Consider the following 23,048-nt stretch of genomic DNA (forward strand, 5'->3'; position numbering starts at 1 on the left):
TAGGCAAGCTATAGCATAAATGATGAAATTGCCACTACAGCAATTTCATAATGGAAACTTTGCATTTATTTTTTCCTTTTCTTACTGGGAAATAATGACTAAAAGGCATTAGGAGATTATGTGTGACTAAACAAAGCAACTATTCTATTTACTTACTTAATATGCCAAGCTCCCTGTTATTATTCCTTCTTTAATATTTAGACTTTCAATTTACTTCTGAAAAACTTGTTAGTATGAGAGAGGGCAAATACTTCTCATGGATGTACTTTACTCAGACAAAATGATTTCAAATAGAAATTATTACAGGATGATAAAAATGAATGCTATTTTTGTTCAGTGGCCCATCTGGAGCCAACCACCTTTGATAAAAGGTTAAATTTCTTCTTATGAAAACACTTATGGGTTATATTTCTTTTTCCACCAAATGTATAAATTAATCCATTTTGAAATGATTTTTTAAAATGTCCTTAATACAAACAATCACCTTACTAGGATATTGGTATAAGAGCATCAATTAAAGAAACTGGACTTATTTAGCCTGGAAAAAAAGAGGACACTTGTGGAGGGTGGGGGGAATATGAGAGATCCCTTCAAGCTTCCAAAGGTTTGTCAATGTGGAGGATGATTTAGACTTACTCTGTTTCTTCCTGAATTCGAATCTAGAAACAATGGGTGAAAGTTGCAAATTTAGGTCAGTATAAGAAAAAAAAATTCCTAGCAATTATAACTACGCAAAAAACAGAATGGGCTTCCACAAGAAGAGGTAGTTTCCCTGTCCTTGAATACCTCAAGGAGAGGATATAGTATATATTGGAGGATATAGTATATATTGGGTATATCACAATGGGGATTCCTTTCATATATGGGTTAAACTAGTTAGCTCCCTTCCAACTCTTGAATTGTGTGATTCTGTATAAAATCTCTGATGAAAATGGAATAAGTGAAAATAGTTCAAATTTGTTGTTCAGTTGTTTTCAGTTGTAACTCTTTGTGACCCAAAGATACTGGCATATCGTGCCATTTCTTTCTCTAGTTCATTTTACACATGAGGAAACTGAAGCAAACAGGTTTAAGTGACTTACCCAGGGTCACACCGCTGGCAAGTGTCTGAGGCCATATTTGAACTCAGGAGGGTATCTTCTTGCCTCCAGGCCTAGTAGTGCTCTATCTACTGAAGTCTAGCTGACCTAGTTCAAATTAAAGCTCTAGAACAGTGGTGGCAAACTCTGCAGGCCACATATCAGAAACCACATATTAATGTTATCTAGGTTCCATTGAATTTGTATTTGCTTAAAGATTTCCCAATTACATTTTAATCTGGTTCGGCAGCACTTGGACAGGCCCTGAGTTTGATACCTTTGATGAAGAAGATCAGCTATTTATTGCTACTGGAAATTATAACATCAGGAAAAGGTAGCCATGGCTTACCAGAGAGCCCAGGACAACTTGGGTCCACAACCCATCTCTGACATATCCCCGTTGTATGACCCTGGGCAAACCATTTAATTACTAAGAGTAATCCAGGAGACTCATTAAGACCATAATTTGTAGAACCAGTGGTAAAATGCATCGATGGGAGGGAATTCTTAGTCGGGACAAAATCCCTTGCATCTCTTTCCAGTAAAAATAGGACTTTCCACCCTCAAGCGCTTTGTTAATATTAATAATTTTTCCCCCAAAAGGGCTTATATATTTACCTTATAGTAAGGAATAGAGTTAATCGTCAAAGATAAAATCAAAATTAACTACCCCCCCCCCAATCTCCTCCTGCCACTAAGTCTAGGTGAAAAAAAAACCACCAAAAAAATAAAACTAGTTTTCAACAGAAAGAACAAAAATTACTATGACCTTAAAGGGAATCTGTTAATTATCCAAATCTTTCATCCAGATTATACAACCTGGTCATGACTAGTGATCTTCAGTGAGTCAATTGCAGTAAGCATGTGACTCATTTAGGGGTTTTAGCTAAACACACCTGAATCATGTGAAAATTGTCATTTGACATCAGGAACTGACTTCCGTGTATTTGCAGAATTCTATTTCTAAGAAGAGTAGAGGAAGAAGGATAGGGAAGAAAAAAAAAAAAACAATAACCTGCTCGTTTGAACTTTGCTCTAACACAGTATTATGCCTTCCAAAAACTCTTTTTGCAAAGAGTTAGTTTTAATTCTTAAAATTTGTTTTAAAAAATTGTTTTCCAGTGCACACTTGACTTCTTCCAGATGCTTCATACTTTAATTTTCTAGAAAGGCTATTCCTTTGTTAACAAGGACAGAAAACTTCCACATTCATCACAAATAATTCAGAAGACAGTTTTATGAAAAAGATGGGGACAAACCTTGTGAATATTAGACTTACTACCAAGAGACATAGACATTCTAGGGAGTGTCCCCCATGGCAAACACAATATATTTGGTCCAAAAGCTGTAGGCACTTAAGGAAACCTACCTAGCAAGTTAAGGTTTACTAGCGATATTTTGTGGAGCCGGTTAAGGCAGAAAGGGAGTAAGTGCCAGGTCTGTAATTCCACTGGTATGGAGAATTCCTAGATAAAGATACCTCTGCCAATGGAGGTCAGTACCTTCTTTGCAATTCACAATCTTTGAGAGTTGGATAGAACACTGCTAGATTAAATGACTTGCCCAGGGTCACACAGACACTACGTGCCAGAAGAAGGACTTGAATCCGGGTCCTGCTGGATTTGAAGCCAGCTCTCCATTCATTATACCACACTGCCCCAGAAGCATAGAGGCTTGTAGAATTTGTTCTAAATATATCAGCAAAGAGGAGTGCTATAATCTTTAGTTATTAATTCAAATAGGCCAGTAATAGTCAAAAGAGGTTTTTCTTTGTGAAAAAGTACACAAGATTTCAACGGCCTAGTGATTCTTTTTCTCTTCATTTGCACTCCTCGCAGTGTTGTGCAGGGAAGAAGAGATTTATTTTAACAGTTTATGAGGTACAGAACACAAAAAGAAGAACCTCACAACCATAATCTTTTAAAATAACTTGTTGCCACTGCCACAAAATACAGACTGAGGTACCTCATCACCCCATGAAGAAGTGAATAGAATAGAAATAATAGAATACAAATACAAAGTTTAAAATCATCTTAGGATACAGCTTCTCAAGCTGCAGTCCATCTTTTCTGCCTTGTTTTGTGGTTGCTGATCATTTGAAGCTGTGGGGCTTGCAAAGTTCATAATTATTCTGGGCAGGATTCAAATACACAGACTTCAGGAAAGCTACCCTCTAGATGACTTTGAAATAAATGATGATATCCCATATCTGGGGCTGATATCTGAGATTATAAGGGTTGTGACTCCTACTGTTGGTTTGCCACTTATCTTCAAAATGGCATTTGAAGAGCTGAATGGCTTTGCTCAAGAGCTTTTTCAGTTTGGGAATGTCAGAAGAAATCTCCACAAGGAGTCTATTTACTCTCATTTTAGACATTCTTGTAATAGTCAACAACAGTCTTAGAGAACTGCCTAGAGTGCTGAGAAGTTAAGTGGTTTGCCCAAGGTTACACAGCCAGTATGTGTCAGAAGTGGGACTTGAACCATGATCTGTCTCCCTGGTTCTAAAGCCAGCTCTCTATCCATTTTACCACATTGCATCATTTCATTTTGTTATATTTGGGCTTTCTGACAAGACATTTGGAAAAAATACATCAAAATTAAGGACTTTAGTCCTTGTTTTTCCCTATAAGAAGCATTAACAATGTAAAGGATTTTGTAATGCCTACGGGTTTCTTTCACCTTTGCTGCTTTTCTCCTCTATTAGTATTAATTATGGGATTTCGTTATTATTGTTATTTAGTTGTTTTAGTTGTGCCTCACTCTTTGTGAGTCAGGTTTTCTTGGCAAAGATGTTAGAGTGGTTTATCATTTTCTTCTCCAGCTCATTTTACATATGAAGAAACTAAAGCAAACAGAGTTAAGTGACTTGCCCAGAGTCACATAGCTAATTGATATCTGAGGCCATATTTGAACTTATGAAGTTGAATCTTTCTGACTCTAGGCCTGGCACTCTATTCACTGCGCCACCTAGTGGTCCTTCTTGTCAACTAACACATCTCATCTTTACTATCTCATAACAGAAGGAGCAAATTAGAAGTGAGGGGGAAGAGGGTTCTACATCAGAGAACAGTGAGCATCAAAAAACGATTATTCTGGCAGCATCACAAAGGGGGGGCCATATAAAAGATGCATATAAATTGAACAATCTGGGACCAATGGCAGTAAGAGGAAACACCTGCATATACTTCAGTAGTTTTAGGGGGTATCACTACATACCATAATAACTAATGTTGATTATACCAGTCATCAAGAAACAGAAAATTTATGTTTATTTATATACTCTTATTTCAGAAGGTAGGGAACATATAAATACACCTTAGATTTCCTTAATGTGATTTAAATTTTAAAACTAAGTTTTTGCACTTAAAGTAAGCTTATTTGGAAATACTTCATTCTCTAATGACACTAAATAATAGGCTATGTGACTCTGGACAAAACCTAAACACCTACAGCAATTCTGACAGAAATTAAGTAAGAAGTCATATAGTATATAATTTTAGAAGTCTTATCATGAAGTAAAAATCCTATTTTTCTGGAATCACTGTCTTTGTATCTATTAAAATCTGATGACTTTATTATGGCACTGATATGCTGTGATCATTAGTGGAACTGGTCAAAATTTTTATTGGTTGATGAAACCTATTTCCCAGGGTACCAAGTATAGGTGACCCAGTTAAAACAGTCTTTGCTTGGAAGATAATGTACAATAACAATTATTGTTGTACATGGTCGTTTGGCTAAGTAAGACTTTCCAAGCTGCCACTTTGTACCAGGGAAAGGCCAGGGAACCTAGACAGAATAAATAGGCTCACAAATCACAGAAATACAAAGGGAGTTTTGGCACATTCTTTTGTTGACCAACTGAAATAATAAATGTCAGAAATGATCCTCTTGACTCTCTTTTCATTTTCCTCACGTTATTATTTCTAGAAACTGTAGATCATTAATGTCTCTCCTGCCAGGCTTGAAAACAATTCTTTGGATCCAGAATAAACAACATACTTAGATGACCTTAAAGAAGGAAATTAGGACAAGGTTGGTATCAAACCCAAACCCTAATTAGGAAGTTACTCCCTTCCTCTGACATCCAGGAAATTATGGTATCACAAAGCCAGTATAGAAAGGCAACAGCTATATGGTGAGATGGTTGCCACAGCTGAGGAAGCTACAGTGCATGAGAATATGCAATAGAAAATCATGAATATTAACAAACAATGAAAGCAATGATAGAAAGAGTTAGGATTATCCACCACGGTAAGGGCATGCCAATGACCATCCTCTTTCTATTTTTTTTAGCGTCTTTTAAGTGATGTAGGAGTCAATTCAACTAGACATACTCCCTTGTCCTATAGGAACTTCCAATCTTTGAGTTTGTTTAAATGCTAGTCAGTATTAGATCCTGTCTCAATTCCTCCTTAGGGGAAAAAAAACTGAACTGAAATCCTTTAGAATAAAATTGCTTCTTCTCTCAGTTGGGGACTATCTCTTCCCCCTTTTCTCTTGTGCACAGTGATGGAGATTTATCTGAAGTTCTTTAATTTTCATGGACAGTGTTATATTCTATTTCTGCCAAATAAATAAACCAGGTGGGAGATGGAAAAGACTTCCCCCTGCAAAAAAATAAGGAATAACATACAAAAACCCCAAGAGAATGAATAGAGGGTACCACTCTCATGATTTATATGTGTTTGTTGGGTAGTCACAGTAATAATCCCAGCTGCTGGGTAAATATCCTGGGAAATGGCACTGGAAAGAAGACGTCTCATATTGGAGAACAGTTTAGCCAACGTAACTCAAACCCCATGTCTGAAAGGACTTTTCCACAGTGCCAGCGATTTATTATCATTAAAGCGACAATCAGGCAGTTTGCCCACCTCAGCTCTTTGAAATTTCACATGCTACAAAGCCCTTGGAAAAGTCAGTTAATAAAATGCAAAATGTAACTACAGTGAGGATAATCCATTAAAAAATTTCCATGGTAGACCTCACTGCTGTTAATAGCTCTGCTGATCTAACACGGCAGAATGAAAAGTACTCCTCTACTGTTTTTATACCAATAAAAAAATAAATGCTAATGTCAACACACTACTCCAGTGTAGAGAAAAATGGCCCCCAAAGAAAGGGTAAAGTAAATAAGAGAGGACCACCAGGAAATGTCTAAGTTCTGAGAAGTCATGAATACTCCTCCAGGAGAACAGAGAAATCATAACAAAGGGGAAGAAAGTATTGCTTTCCTCATTATTCAAATGAAATCATTTGTTTGACAAATTTCTTTGAGTGTGACAAACTATACTATCAGCTACAATACGGAAAGGTTTAATTTGTTCTTTTGGCTCTTTTTTTAAGATATGAAGGCGCAAACTATTATCTTTCTACTTTTATTTTTTGGAGAGGTCAATTTTGACTTGTGGGGAGGTTCAGTGAGTGAGAATGGCCGCATATTTTATTTTTATATTTTAAATGAGTCATGGATTATGACAAAAGATGGAAATTTATTCTGTAGCACAGAAGGTCTTATTTTTATAATGTGAAATACAAAAACAAGCAATATAAATTGGGTTACATAAAGAAAAAGAGGCAGTGTAACTTAGAGGATAGATTTCTGGGCTTAGAGTCAAGAAAATCTAGTTCAAATCCTGCCTATGACACTCTCTAGCTTTGTGTCCCTCAACAAATGACTTAACCTCTATGAGAGAGGTACCATAACATGGCCAAAAGAATGCTGGATTTGCAACCAGAGAACATGGGTTTGAATCCCAATTCCCACACTTAGTACTTTTATGACCTTGGGCAATTCACTTATCTTTTCTATACTCAGTTTCTCATCTATAAAATAAGGAGATTAGACTTGATGGCTTCTAAAGTCTCTTCCAGCTTGAAATTTATTTTCTTATGATTTATAATTTATTTACAAAGTAACAGATTTGTCGCAATCTGTGTTGATGAAGGGAGTTACCATACTAGGAGTTCTTTATATGTGAATTAAATTACAGATCCTTTTTTATTTGTATATATAAGTAATTGAATATTGATGATTCAGATAAGCCATTTCAATATTAATCAGTGATTAATAATTAAGATTTCCCAATGATAAGTGGAGTCTGGCACTCTTGGAGGTCATGAAAGAAATTTAAGAGTAAAGAATACTTACGTTTTAGAATATTTCTTTGCTCTAGTTCTTCACTCGTTGGCCTCTGGCTTAATCGCCTACAAAATTGAATATGCTAGAATTTATAAATAAGTACCCCTCATTTGTAGAAGAGAAAAGAAAGAGAAATTATTTAAATATTTTAATGAAGATGTTAAAAATCCATTAAAAAACCTGCCTACCCTAGAAGACTCATGCTACTGACCATTAGTTAATCAATCAACAAGAATTTATTAAGTGTTTACTACATTCCAGGGACTGTACTAGGTACAAATATAATAAATACCCTTATTCTCAAGGAGTAGTTTATGTTCTAATAAGACAGCAAGGAGGATATGAAGATTACATATTATAAACACCCATATATATAAAATAGAGTGGTAGTTGCTTTAGGGATTTTCTCTGGCTATCTTCCACACCTAGAATACTCTCCCTCTTTTTCTCTGCCTAAGGGTTTCCCTGGCTTCCTTCAAGTCTCAACTAAAATCTTATCTTCTACAGGAAGTCTTTCCTATTCCCTCTTAATTCAATAATTTCCCTCTTTTAATTATTTCCTATTTATCCTGTACATAAATTGCTTTGTATATATTTGTTGTATGTTGTCTCCGCCATTAGATTGTGAGCTCTCTGAGGTCAGGAACTGTCTTTTGCCTCTTTTTATATCTCTACCACTTAGCACAGTGCCTACTACCACTTAGCACTCTGCTAAGTGGTAGTAGACACTTAATAAATGTTTACTGGCTGATTAAGTGACTGATAAATAGGATCAATAACTTCAGAAGTCATTTTCTCATACCCATCATTTTCAGTATTTCACTGACTCCAGAGGTAGGGTCAGAAAGCACAACAAAACTTGCCTAATTTAGAAAGGGGCTAGTTAGCACTTAGAGAATCCTTCTGAGACCCTTCTTTCATGACCTAAATGAAGGTTTCTTAACCTGGGGTCTACAGACACCTTATGAGTCTGACCTTGGCTCTGCTACTAACTTGCTGAGTGATGACAGATAGGCCACTTCTGGGCCTTATTTTTCTCATCTGTAAAAATCAAAGGCTTACGCAAAGTATTTTCTAAGCTACAGAAGTCAATTATTCTCATCTCCTTGTTTTCTGTTCCTGGCCATCCTACCAGGGAGAAAGTACTAATGAGTGGCAAGTAACCAATCTACAAGGACATTGAAAAGGAAAGGCAAGGACATGGATAATGTATGAAGTAGATAATCGTCAACAAAAGCCACCACCATGGTTTAAAAAAAAAAAGATGCACTTAATGTGCTATTCCTAAACTCGGGGAGGGGGGGAAGATTTCCCTCTGTCTCTCTTTTTAAGATTTTCTTTTAGAAACTTATTCTCGGTCCAAGAAAGGGATTCTTCTTGCTGAGTGAGCAACCAATAAAAACCTTCAGATCCTCACACTTTTATCCTTGGGCCAGACATAAGGGAGTTCTTAGAGGGGCCATACTTCCTCTTTGAGGATGCCTACAAAGACACCTGGCCTCAGCTATGTAACCCTGGGGTTACTTAGCAGTCACAAAGAGATTTGCTGTAGTTCTGTGCAAGGAAATGAATTCCTCTTCACCTCCCAAACCTTCTTCACATAAACCCCAGAAGGTTACCTTTCATCTGTTTATAATATGCTTCTACTGACAGAGGACAAGGCATGTAGGATTTTTCAGGGATTATGATGATGTTATGAAATAAGAACTATAGGATTAATGAACTCAGGAATTAGGAAATCAGACACTCATTCGGTAGCAATGGTAGTAATGTGGCTCAATGCTTTGGGGTTGGAAGGCAAGAGAGATCATTTCTTACATTTGAAATTATAAGGGGATTTAGATAAGTAGCACAGGGTTACTGAACTTGGACTGAAGCCAGGACACTAGAGTCAACATCACCATGCTTATATAGGGCATAGCACTAGATCTTACGGATGTCACAGCAATTTAATGACCTGTAAGACACTGAATGGCTCATATCAAAGTGCAATAATATTCTTTAAGTGGCCTTTCCCCCAAAACAACCAACTTCACAACATAGAACAGAATCTAAAATATTTCAAAACTTTAGGTATTCATCATTTCTTCAATTTTTGTTATTCAGTGATTTCAGCTGAATTCAACTCTCCATGACCCCATTTTGGGGTTTTCTTGGTAAAGATACTGGAGTGGTTTGCTATTTCCTTTTCCAGCTCATTTTACAGATGGGGAACTGAGGCAAATTGGGGTTAAATGACTTGCCCAGGGTCACACAGCTAGTAAGTGCCCGAAGTCAGATTTGAACTCAGGAAGATGAGTTCCTGATTCCAGGTCTAGTGTTCTATCGACTGTGCCACCCAGCTGTCCCATTTCTTCAATAAAAGGAATTTAAAATGTTTTCTGAATTAAATGAGTGTTTGGCTGGTGGGGTGGGCTCCGGAGAGATGGAGGTGCTTTAATTGCGTGAAGCAGTCAGCATTCCACTCAGACTTCAAAAGTTACCTGACAAGCTTTGTTCCAATCTGCTGTCGAATTTCCTGCCTCTCCTCTTCAGAGGTTCGCTGCAAGATATTCTTGTCTTCCAATTCTTTCTTAGATGGTCTGTTGCCAAGTTTGATGGCAAGAGTATCCCTGCGACGTATTTTACTTGCCAAAGCACCTGGGGATTGGGAAAGGGTCAAATAAAGAGAAATATACTTTTAACCATCAGTACTCAGCTTACAAATACTCAGCAAGGGCTTTCAACATACTCAAAGATCAGACACTTCCCTAACATAAATTTTCATTAACATCAGCATTATAAGTGCAACCTAGTTTATCTTGAATAAGGCTGGAGAACATAATAAAAAAAAAATTCTAAAATATGTTAGGGCACTTAGGTGATAAAAATACCAAGAATGATCTCATCATTATGAAAATGTTTCAAAGTTTATTTTGCTGTTTGAGTGCCATAGAGGTATTAAAAGCTTTGTCTATCTTACCTTCTCAAATCTTAAGAATGAAATGCATTCACCTGTATCCTTGAACAGCTTCTTCTTCCTCCTCCCCTCCTCCTTCAGAAAAATGCCAATAAAGTTACTAAAGCTAAAAGCACCCTGTTCCACATTACTATATACCCTAAATGACCCAGCAACCCTTTCTACCTGAAAGGTATTCTCTCAAAAGAGGACAATTAATTCTAGCTGGGAAGACAATAGTGCTGGATGTTGCCTACTACAAACCAGAAGGAAACTGCTAAACAGCTGTTGAATGTTTAGCTTTGGAATAATTTATTTTTATAAACTATGAAGCTAGATATGAATTTAGTCCCATAATAAGACTGAATGACTCCACAGACTAGCCCTCTAAAAAGGGAAGAACAACAACACATTCCTCTCAGATGTTTGATCTTTTTCCCTATGAGGCACAGAGGCAGAAAATTAAGAGTTAAAAATACCTACATGAGGTTCACAAGTGACTTTGATTTCTTGTGCCCTAAATTATCTTGGAGTGGGCAGGATGCATACTTATGATTAGAAACAAAGATAACTTATAGAACAAGACCATTAATAATGTGGACTTACTGACATTAGGAGAATGTTGTTTTCTGCCCGTTTTGTAAGCCACAGTTGAAGTTTCCCAGCTGGGTAATTGCCATCCTTGTTAACACTTAAGGACTTGCAGTGCCGAGACAACTAAGGCAGTTACCTTGGGGCCATCTAGATGAACCAGGACTAAGGTTGGCCTAACTGTGGAATTTTTTAAGGAAAGTCTGTTCTGTTGACAAAATCTAGTATAAAGAAGCAAACTAAGGAAACCAAAGACTGTAAACCTTTTTAATTGTTCTGCATGGTTTTCTTTTGAAGATTGGTGTAAGAATTTTGACTTTTTCTATTTGAGATAAAATATCAGAATAAAAATTAAATTAAAAAAATACCTACATGATTAGAAAATCACAAATAGCCGCTTGTCCAAAGCAGGTAAGCATTTGTGCCCTAAAAGGAGTGATGGAGGTTACCTCCTTTGGACAAGTGGCTATTTGTGATTCTCTAATCATGTAGGTATTTTTAACCCCTAATTCATACTCTCCTATAATCTCCAGTATCAATTCAATATAAAAAGTTTCCTCTTAATTCTTCCTTTTAATTCTAGTATGAAAAGTAAGTGAAACCTTTAGCCATCAAACTAAAAAGTAAACTGGTCATGGAAGCCTTCCATTCAGGGATGGCCAACATGATGGTGATCTTGAATCATAATGAAAAGGGCTCCAAATAGGAAACATATATTCTCTGTTACAAACACAGACATATATGACCGATGAGTGAACTACAACTTCTCTTCCCCAAAGGAGCATCCCCTGTGAAGGCAAAAATGAATCTGCCAAAAATAAATGTCTTTCATTTGAGAAGGGGATAAGGAAAATATACCAAATTGTATGCTCCCTAATGAGCTGTCTTTTGGTGTTGGGAAATCTCTCCTACCTCATAAGAAACTTTCTTTTTTTAAAAAAAAATTATTTATTTTTAATTTGTGGAATAAAACAAGCATTTCTAGAATACAGTACAATAAAACTTACTTCCAAGGGATATGAAAAGACACTTCCCTCTACTCCTTTGAAGAAGTGGAGGTGGATCCACAGGTGTGGAACATTACATATACTGTCAGATTTTTTTAAACATATTAATCAGTTTAGCTATATTTTTTCCTCTCTTTTTTCCTCATTTCTTCAAATACTTTGTTATAAGGGATAATTTTCTGAGAGGAGCAAAAAGAGGAAGGATACAGAAGGAATATTTTACGTGATTTAAAAAGGAAGGAATATCAATAAAAATCTGTTTTCAAAAAGAAATTCTTACTTTCGCCACTATCATCCTCATCCTCATCATCGTCATCGTCATCGTCAGTGTACAGAATAGGCCCATCTGAATCAGAGTCATTAGCTTGGTTCTCTCTTTGGACTTCAATCTCTGTGCTGCTGAGAGATTCAGAAGATTCTCCCATCAAAACAGGAATCATTAGCCGTGGCGCATCCTTCATCAGCTCTTCTTTGGTTGTCAAACTGTTTGGGAAGCACAAAAATCTGGTAGAGCAGGAATGATACAACCCCACCCCCGACCACAGGATGCACATTTCCTTCCCTCCACAAGTCTTAGGGCAAGAGACTAACGCAATGAGATTGTGCCCATATGAACACCATCGGAATTTGATTCATGCCAAAGGGCTCCTACAGGCTAATGCAAGCACTCATTGTGGAAGGGGGAAAAAAGCTATATTATATTATATTTGTGAAACAAACCACCTCCTGGGTACTCTTATTTCTAAAGAGGAATGGGATGGATTTGATGATCTCTAAGGTCCCTCCTAGCTCTAGCATTCTGTGATTATATAAATATGGTAAATACAAATTATATAAATGGGGTAAAATTAAATTTTGGAAAATAAACCTCTATATCAGTGTGATTCAAGAGAAAAACCAACTAACTGGGATTTACCATACCTTGGTTTCCAAGTCTATTTCTAACAAGGCCAGTGTGACCATGGACAAATTTTTTAGCCCCCACCCCCCACCCCTCCATGCCTCAGATTCCACAGAATCCAGAGAATGTTAGGGGAAGAAGGGACCTCAGACATCACCTAATAGAATCTCTTCATTTCCTAGGTGAGGAAAGTGATGGTCAGACAGTTGCGTTAGCTTCCCCCAGAAAAAACTCACGTGTATATAATGTGTTCCTTGAAGTAGACAATGCAAATATTATTTCTATTTTATAAATATGGAAACTGAGGTTCAGACATAAGTGAATTTGCGAAGGTTTCTAAGTAGCAGAACAGGACTTTAACTCTGACCTTTTTCATCAGCCCTGTCTCTCCCCAGGATCATGCACTGCACTTGTAAAAAGTGTCCCTGCCTACGTCACTAGGATCTAGTGATGGGGAATGAGAAGATTGTTATGACAATTAAATGAGCTCTCTGGAGGGAAGGTGCTATATTGATCCAAAGTGTTATTACCTCACTTTACAGTTGAGGAAACTGAGATTCAGAGAGGTAAAGACTGATCCAGGGTCACCCAGCAAGGAAACAGGGTCAGTGTTTGAACTTGCCCAAGTCCCTTACTCTATTCACTACGTCCCCGTAAGGCCATTGTGGCTATGTTGAAGTTGTTTACAGCCGAAGCCACAAATCAAGTGAAGATGCGCTGATTAATAGAATGCCCTTGTTGGTAGAATGCCAGATAAGGAAATTTTTACATATTAATATTTCACAGGAAAATACAGTAAAAGCTTGAAAAATCTTAGCAATTAAACGGAAAAGGAATCTGTCCTAGATCACATCAGTGTTAAGTAACAGTCAGGTCCTTGACCCCAAAGCCAGTATTCCTTCCCTTATATACCACATTGCTTCAACACACACCTCTTTTTTGTACGATAGGTCATTCTTTTCTTCATCCTTCACAATCTGAACAGTAGTTAAAAAAAACTTTTTCGAATTTATCCAGTTCTTTTAAGTTTTCAAAGCATTCTGAAGTATATTCTTTTCCATAAACCTCAGTTCTAAGAGCTAGGTGGGCAGGCGTTATTTCCTTTCTATAGATGATAACCCCAAGTCTCAAAGATATTAAATGATTTGCCCAGGGCAAGGCCAAAATGGACAGAACTGGGAAAGTTTCCTAACTCTGCTTGGCTTTTCTATTAGACTACAGGGCATTTAATAATTATCACAACCTTGCTTACGGTTTATAAACTTTAGTTGAGACTAACATGTCAGTAAGCTTTAGAAAGGACAAATTGGTTGTAATTCACAATTACAAGTAACCCATAAAAATAGTCAATGTTTTAAGATATTTCTGGAATACATTTACCATTCCTGAACACCATCACCTCAGAATTAAGGCAGCTTCAGGAGCCGGACAAGAGCTTGCTAGCAGAATATGACAAATAGATTGGCAGAACTGTTAAGACCTGGATTCATAGGCTTGCAGCAACTAACCTCTCAAACTCAGAATACTATATTAGAGCTGGAAGAAACCTTATGGATCCTTTAGTCCAACGTTCTCATTTTATCAATGAAGAAACTGATGTCCTGAGAAGTTAAATGACTTGCCTAAAGACACATAACTAATTAAATAAATTGGACTGGTATTTGTGTTACAACCAATTTATCCACCATCAAGCCTGCTAACATTTCTACTCCAATTGGAGGCCCATTTGATATAGTTAATCAATCAATAAACATTTATTGGACACTCACTATATGCAAGGAAGCTAAGTGACACAGTGAATAGAGCATTGGGCTTGGAATCAGGAAGACTCATCTTCTTGTGTTCAAATCTGGCCTCAGACACTTACTAGCTGTGTGACCCTGGGCAAGTCACTTAACCCTGTTTGCCTCAGTTTCCTCATCTGTAAAATGAGCTAGAAGGAAATGGCAAACCACTTTAGGATCTTTGACAAGAAAACCCCAAAATGGGGTCACAAAGAGTTGGACATAACTAAAACAACTCAACTACAACAATATAATATGTGTCAGGCACTTTGCAAAAAGAGGCCCTCAAGGAGCTTTCAATCTAATGGGGACAAAAGTTATCTTTTGTTACCTAAACAAATAATCTAAGTCTAACCACTATTTAAATCCTTCAGGCAGGCCCTTCCTGGTGCCTTGAGGAAGGTAGCATGACAAAAAATACAATTTTACTTAGAAGGAGCCTAAATCCATATCTAGACCATTATACTGGAACCCCGGAATTTATCAACCCCAGAGCTTCAAAATCTGATAGTAATGTTCATATGACTAGAAGGGAACTTCAGAAGTTACCTACTCCATTTCTATTTGTTTTGCAAAGACTAAATCTAAACCAAACCTTTGAAATGAAAAATTTTATTTTTAAAATCTAGCACTCTATTATAGTAACCTTCACAGTCAGGAAATTCTTTGTTAACATGAGCCTACACCTCTAATATCATGGCTAAGCCCTATTCTGATTGCATCCTCAGTGGTGATAGAGAACAGATGGCTACCAACTTTGAGAAATAATCCTTCAAATATTTTAGCTGAAGAGCAATGTTGTCATCCCTTTTGCCTTCTGCTCCCCTAGTAGTACATCTTTCTTAAGCACTACCTATAAGAATATAAAATGCTTTTGTGCATAGTCTTTGAAACCCAAGAAATATGAACATGCTTAGAATCAGAGAATCCAGACTCTGAGACAGATTCTCCCAGAGTGGAAGAGAGCTGTAAATCTATTATCCTATAAACTCCACAGGGAATATTAGGTGCTTCTGATAATGTGTTAACTCTGTCAAGCTGCTATTTTTAAGAATGCTTAAGTAAGAAGTACACAGTCTAATTTCTCAAACTTCAAACCCTGTCTTAATTATTTGGAGTCTCTGAGTTTGGGCTATATCACGTTTCCTTTCTTACTCAGGCTAAATATATGCTTTGGTAAAATTTAATCCCATAATCAATACTAATGGAGGAGAAAAGCAGTAAAGAAACACCTATTATAAAATCCTTTACATTTTTAGTTTTCCTCATAGGTAAAAATAAGAACTCAAGTCCCGATTTTGATGTATTTTTCCAAAGCTAGGTAGCTTTGGCCTCAGACACTAGCTGCATGACCCTGGGCAAGTCACTTAACCTTATGTTCCTCAGTATCCTCATCTGTGAAATGATCTGGAGAAGGAAATAGCAAACCACTCTAATACTGTTGCCAAGAAAAACCTAAATGGGGTCACAAAGTCAGACATAACTGACTTCCATAATCATTACTAATGGAGGAGAGAAGCAGCAAAGAGGAAAGAAATCCACAGGTTTTAAAAATCCTGTGCATTTTTAGTGTTTCTTATAAATAAAAAAAGAACAGAAGCCCTTAATTTTGATGTATTTTTCCAAATGTCTTGTTAGAAAGGCCAAATATTACAAAATGAAATGATGCAAGGATGCATGGAAGAATGAAGGGAGGCAGTGTAGTACCATGGATAGAGAACGGGCTTTAGAACCAGGGAGACCATGGGTCAGGTCCCGCTTCTGCCACACACTGGCTGTGTAACCATGGGCAAGTCACTTAACTTCTCTGTGCTCTGGCAATTCTCTAAGACTGTAAACCACAGTGCTAGATGCTACCATGCATTGGTAGAAGTGGTTTCCCCAGCCACAGCTTCTCTATATCAATGAAATTATGATTCACTCTTTATTTCTATCCCTTTCTTCTTCTTCTTTACCTGTGTATCTTCTGATGATGGTGCCCCAAAGGCTAAAAACAAAAGAGAAAAGTAGCAGTCCCTAATCTGGATAATGTGCAAATTATAGTATTGGCAAATGAAAAACTAAGACTTGTCTGTATCTTACTTTTTAGTCCAGTTCAAAGCAAAATAATTTGCTTAGGATAAAATAGAACAAAAGCAGCCCAGTGTGGAGGAAATAACAGAGGATGTAATTATTATCTCTATGCTGATAATTCTCAAATCTACTTATTCAGCCCTAAATCTCCAACTACCTTTCAGATATCCTGAATTGGATATCCAGTAGATATCTTAAACTCAACATGTTCAAAACAGAATTCATTATCTTTCACCCTAAGCCCTCCCCTGCTTCCAAACTTCCCTATTACGGTGAAGGACGATACTATCCTCCTATTCACTTAGGCTTGCAATAGCCGTAACCCTCAATTCCTCACTGTCTCTCATTCAAGTTCTGTTGATTTCATCTTTGAAACATCTCTTGATGTTTCTCTCTTCTCATGCTGTCACCACCCTGGTGAAGGCCCTCATCACCTCACACCTGGACTACTGCAACAGCCCGCTGGTGGGTCTGCCTGCCACAAGTCTCGCCCCCATACCCAATAAACTCCAGTGGCTTTCTGTTAGCCCCAGGATCAAATACAAAAGCATCTAGTTGGTATTCGAATCCTATAAAATCTAGTCTCTCCCTATCTTTCCAGTTTTTTTTACACCTTTGTTCAGTTATTTCAATCACACCCAGCTCTGTGACCCCATTTTTGGGATTTTCTTGACAAAGATACGGGAGTGGTTGGTCATTTCCTTCTCAGATGAGAAACTGAGGGAGATGGGGTTAAACGATCTGCCCAGGGTCACACAGCAGAGGCTAACAGGATGAAATAACTTCCCCAAGGTCACAGAGCTAGTAAGGGCCTGAACTCAGGAAGATGAGTGTTTCTGACTCCAGGCACAGCACTCTACCCCCTGTGCTGTCTAGCTGCCTTCTTCTTACACCTTACTCTCTGACACGTCCTCTTTGGTCCAGTGATACTCGCTGGCCCCTTTGCTGTTTCCCAAATAAGACAAGGCATCTCTTGGCTCTGGGCATTTCCTATGGCTGTCCCTCTTGCTTGGAATGCTCTCCTTCCTCATCTCTGCCTTCCCTAGCTTCCTTCAAGTCCTAGTTAAAATTTCACCTACAGAAAGCCTTTACCAATCCTTCTTAATTCTAATGTCTTATCTTTCTTAATTAACTTCCTATTTATTCTGTAAATAAATGGTTCCTATATATTTGTTTGTTGTCTACCCCATTAAATTGTAAGCTCCTTAAGGGGTGGGACTATCTTTTTGCCTTTTTGTCTATCCTCAGAGCTTAGCACAGTTCCTGGTACATAGTATAAATTTAATAAATACTTATTGACCGACTAATTTGGAGTCAGATGACCTCAGTTAAAATCATAACTCTGTTGTTTGCCACCTATGTGTTTTTTGGAAAATCACTGCACCTCAATGATCCTCAGTTCCCTAGGGTTGTACCAGATCACTTTTAGGTCCATTCCAATTCGAAATCCCTTTCCCCTGTGAAATTGATTTTTAGATGAGCAGAAAGGGAGAAAAAATAGGAAAGCAAAAAGGTTTTAAACACTGAAAATGGCTTGGTTACAGCAGGAAGTTCACTAAAAATAAATGAGTATCATACTATATCCTTTGTAGTTACTTCCCACTCAGGGGAACAAGATAAGTCTCAATTAGGTTCGTCCATTGTTCTGTCTCCTTGCTTACTAAATCATTCATAAAAATACAGGATAGCTTGGCACTCAACCAAGACCCTCCCCAATCTGGCTCATTTTATCTCCCAGTACTCTTCTAGATGAGCAGTTAGGTGGCACAATGGATAGAGAGCTGGGCCTGGAGTTGGGAAAACTCATCTTCCTGAGTTCTAATCTAGTCTCAGACACTTATTAGCTGTGTGGCCCCAGGCAAGTCATTTTATTCCATTTGCCTCAGTTTCCTCATCTATAAAATGAGTTGGAGAAGGAAATGGCAAACCACTCCAGTAACCCCAAATGGGGCCACAAAAAAGTGCTGGAGAAGGAAATGGCCAACCACACCAGTATCTTTGCCAAGAAAATCCCAAATGGGGCCAGGAAGAGTTGAACATAATTGAACAACAGTAATACTCCTTTATTCTAATCCTCAGCTCTCCAACAAGACTGGCTTACTTATTACTGGAAACACAGAACTTTAGAACTGGAAGTAAACTTATAAATGATCTCATGCAACCCTATTTTTTCTGAGAAATGGGACCTAGAGAGGTGAAGAAACAGTTCACATAGTAAGTACTGATTGATTGCCCAATGAGCAGAACAAGGACTCAATAGATCCCAAGGCTTCTAGGCTCCCAGCACACTGCTCTCTGCATGGAGTCTTGGCACTGCCTCTTTGCTCAGGCTTCTTCAGCTACCTGGAATGCTCCTCCCCCTCATCTACTTATCTTACTTATTGTTCACTTTCTACTTCCAAACTCAAATTCTTCCCTGATCCCTACAGCACCTACTGATACCTCTTCCTTCATCTGAGCACCTACATTTGCACTAATCAGCACCACACAGACATTTCTCTTGCATATATTTTGCTCACACATTTTATGTGTATGTTTCATTTCCCCCACTAGAATTTAAACTCTGAGAAAGTCAGGACCGTTTCATTTTGTCTATCCCCAGTACTTAGCAGGCCTTAATAAATCATTGTTCACTGGACGATCACTACCTTGTATATTAGCTTTTATATGCAGAGATGCTTTGTTCTCAAACAGACACTGAGCTCCATGTGGGCAAAGAAATACTTCTCAGCAGCTTCCACAGCACACACTATTTGTTACACACAGCAAATATTCAGCAAGTTGTTTTTTTTCAAATTGACTAACATGTTTTTTTCTAGTCTTCCAGAAATTTAAGGAAAGTGATTTCATAGTTTCCAAATGAATATACTCACTATTTTTAATAGGAACAAAAATCTTTAAATCCATCTCTTTTTATTCAGACCTCAGCAAAAATGGTGAATATTTTGTCACCACACTTCACTTAAATCTAGTTTACACAGTCTAACCATATATTCAGCTTTTCAAGGAAGCTATTTAGTTCACTGATATTCAACTAATGGACCACTCTGACACTCAAATCATTTTCTCCTATATTTTTCCATGACAGGATGTACAGTTGTACTGCTCCACTCCCTCCAGCCCTACATGAATTTATTCCTTTGGAAATTCAACATTTGTTTCTCTTCTCTAATTATTCCATGATTATTTATCCTGCAATTGAGAAACTTAAAAAAAGTTCTTTAATCCCAAGAGTATTTCTCACTGTTTTATAATTTTGTCTGTTATTTTAAGCCCATCCTGAATGATATTTTTTTTTCTACTGAGGGGCTATCAATTTGGTAAGAAAAAGAAGTATTGTGGATTTGGGATGAGAAGACGTAGTTTCTCCTTCTGGCTAGGTATGTAACCCTGGATAGGTCACCTAGGTCCTTAACTCTGAAGAGGTAAGCATCATGTGATTGATGTGAAGAAAGCTTGATGCTATCAGTAGTGACTATCTCCACCCAAAAGGCTAGAAAGGGACCTGGGTCAGCATCCCTTAAGAAAACTGGTTATTGGATAGGGGGTGGGGATGGAGTTTAAATAAGAATTTTTCTGGATTGAATTATTGCTGTGCTTGGAGGTAGAATGACTAGTGGTGTGAATTAGTTATTAGTGATTAATTTGTCTAGATAGAAGTTAAGAGAATGAAAGTCAGTATGCATTATGTTTTTGGGTCAGCAATTTTTGGTGGTTTTCTAGTATGGATCCCTGAAGAGTTCCCAGAGAATGAGGGAAAAAAACTCAAGGAGTCACAGGGTCAGGCAATCCTGCCATTTGTGGCTAGATTGTGTGTGCTCTGAATCTTAGCACCAATCCACAAAGAATAATTCTTGTTTAGTAACGAAAAAACTCGCTAAGATGTGAGAGATCTAAATTGTGCAGTTCTGAGCCACCAAGAGCTTCCAAATGGTAAAGGAGAATACCCAGGGTAAGGAGTAGACCCCAACCATAGCATCAGAGTATGTGCATATGTCGGCAGGTCCATGATATAAATTCACTAAACCTTAGTTTTATTGTATATAAAATAAGGTCCATAGTATTCATACTACTTATCATATGTGAAGATAAAATAAGCTTAAATATAAAATAATATTTGATGTTCTTAATAATTTTATAGCACTACCATTATGACCTTGGTCAAATCATGTCCTAAGTTTGGCCTTTAGTTTCCTCATCTGTTAGATGATGTGTTTAAACTAGCTGGTTTCTAAAATCCTTTCCAACTATAAAATCCTATGATTTTTATGTGTGTTTATATGCACCCATAGCATCCCAAAAATTTTAGTGCAATTTGAAGTTTTAATAGCTTAAAACTACACTAAGACTTTTAGAACACCCTGTATGTGAGCCATTATAATGTCTCAGTAAATATGTGTACAATGTAATAGTAAGCACTATATAAATGTTAGCTATTATCGTAATTTATGAAGATGATAATATCTATGATAACCCATTATAGCCATTCTATTCCTCCCTAGGCTTAATTGATGTTATCATCATTTGTGTACACATCTCACAGATTCCTGACATTAACTAGATTAAATTCTTGGATTCAATTCAATTCAAACAGAAATGGTTTGCTGTTTTTTAGCATAGAGTTGTACAAAAGATGTTGATGTTCATGCTGCAAACCTACCATTTTGTGTTTTCTCTGTTAACACCCAAGCTGGTATCTGAAGGAAGAGTGGTTCTCTCTGTCAACTCTTCTGTCTTAAGATGATCCAAGTCTAAGGCAGAGACAGGTAGGCTGGCCCCTTCACTAATGGTGACAGCCGGAATATCAGACACATTAATGCACTGATTTTCCAGAGGAAGAGGAGGAGCTGGTGGAGGAGGAGGTGGTGCTACAGGTGGAGGAGGGACTACTGACTTATTCTGTAGGTCTGTATTCTGCCCTTCTGAAATGGGGGGAGGCTCCTCTGACTTCAGACTTTCTACTCTGGTTTCTAAAGGCTCTCCCTTGAGGTTGGATGTGGCAGAAACCGCTCTCTCTGGAAGTGGGCGGGGGGTTGATTGTTTGCCTGCTTTCTTCTTGCTCCGTGAAGTCCCTGCTGCAGCTGTTTTGCTGGAAGCTGGTTCCTTGGAAGCTTTGGAACGAGATGAGGTGGTTGAAGTTGATGGTGAAGATGATGACTTGGACACAGTTGCTTTTTTCAAGTGAGAGGAACTAGCTAAAATAAGAAGAAATTTGGTATTAACCTTTTCTTCAAGATAACTTCCTAGTACAGAGCCTGAATTGTAGTTCTCACTGATGTTTGGGGAAAATTCATTGAAAATGCAAAACTACTTAAAATGCAAGTGTAGGTAGCAAGTACACTACCATAAGGCAGTACAACAAGTTAGCTGTCCCTATGATTCTGATCAAAAGCCTACCCACTAAAAAAAATACTTCTTTTCCAAGGGGACACATAGTGAGAATATATGAAAGCATGTGGCCATATCTGAAGAATAGAGATTCCATACTCATGCCCTAACTATGAAAAGGAGAAATCTTTCCTTTCTTGGTTCCTGATGACATAAATTACAAACACTTTGATGGCTGAAGCAACTAGACCCTTCCTTCCATTTTCATGCCTTCCAGAAATGTTACTTTGATTACTCTTCTCTTCCAAAATATCTAATTGGTAATATTATAATAATAATTCTTAAGTCTATATTAAGATTGTATGTGCTCTATTTTCCTGCCTCTGGTCAAGACTGATTTATTTGAACTATTCCTGGAAAAATTGGCCTTCACCCAATCGCTTTCGTTAATTCTACACAGAAAATTCCATTGTTTCCTGCATAATACATTTGTGTCTTAAAACTCTTATAATCTATAAGTCATTCCCACAAATCTCTTCTGCTGCAATTTTACATGTTTGTATTTGTTCCTTGGGATAAGCACTAATTTATTAGCAAATATTTTATCTGACTCTGCCTTTGTGCCGAGGGAATCTACAGGTAAGCCTTTTCCTGCACCAACCGGTAGAAGCTCACCTGTTCTAAATTAGTACAGGAGCTGGATGGCGCAGTAGATACAGCGCTGGATTGGAAATCAGGAAGATTTGAGTTCAAATCCTTCTTCAGACACTTACTACCTGGAGAAGTCATTTAACCTCTTTTTGCTTCAGTTTCCCCCTCTGTAAAAATGGGGCTAATAATAGTACCTACCTCCCAGAGCTGTTGTGAAGAGTTTGTAAAATGCTCAGCAAAACTAAAGTGCTATATAAATGCTGACTATTACTCTTACTATAGAACACTGGGAAGATGATTACGGGATGATGAACAAAACCAACAGCCCCTCCACCCCCCCACACCCCCTTGAAGACATTTTCATGATATTTAGACATCTTGGTAGGGGAAATCCAGTGCAAACTGTTGAGAAAGTTGGATTATAGAATGCACCATTGATATTTTGTTACTCTCAGATTTGTACCATAAACAGAAATGCTCTCCCCAGCCCCTCCACACCTTTTAAAAAAGATTGGGGTTGCTTTAATGACAAAATAAGACTGATGTACAGT

General features: G+C 37.6%; 1 protein-coding gene across 2 annotated transcripts in view; it reads right to left on the reverse strand.

Moving 5' to 3' along the window:
* Positions 1–23,048, reverse strand: part of PHACTR2 (phosphatase and actin regulator 2) — a 168,203-nt gene that overhangs the window by 44,887 nt on the left and 100,268 nt on the right. For both annotated transcript variants that reach the window (XM_036766346.1, XM_036766345.1), the window contains 4 exons: positions 21,179–21,713; positions 12,041–12,243; positions 9,708–9,864; positions 7,234–7,289 (listed from right to left, as the gene is read on the reverse strand). In XM_036766346.1, the coding sequence (XP_036622241.1) occupies positions 7,234–7,289; positions 9,708–9,864; positions 12,041–12,243; positions 21,179–21,713 (951 nt within the window). The remainder of the gene's footprint in view (positions 1–7,233; positions 7,290–9,707; positions 9,865–12,040; positions 12,244–21,178; positions 21,714–23,048) is intronic.

The sequence above is a fragment of the Trichosurus vulpecula genome, chromosome 7 (assembly GCF_011100635.1).
Source record: "Trichosurus vulpecula isolate mTriVul1 chromosome 7, mTriVul1.pri, whole genome shotgun sequence".
Taxonomy (NCBI): domain Eukaryota; kingdom Metazoa; phylum Chordata; class Mammalia; order Diprotodontia; family Phalangeridae; genus Trichosurus; species Trichosurus vulpecula.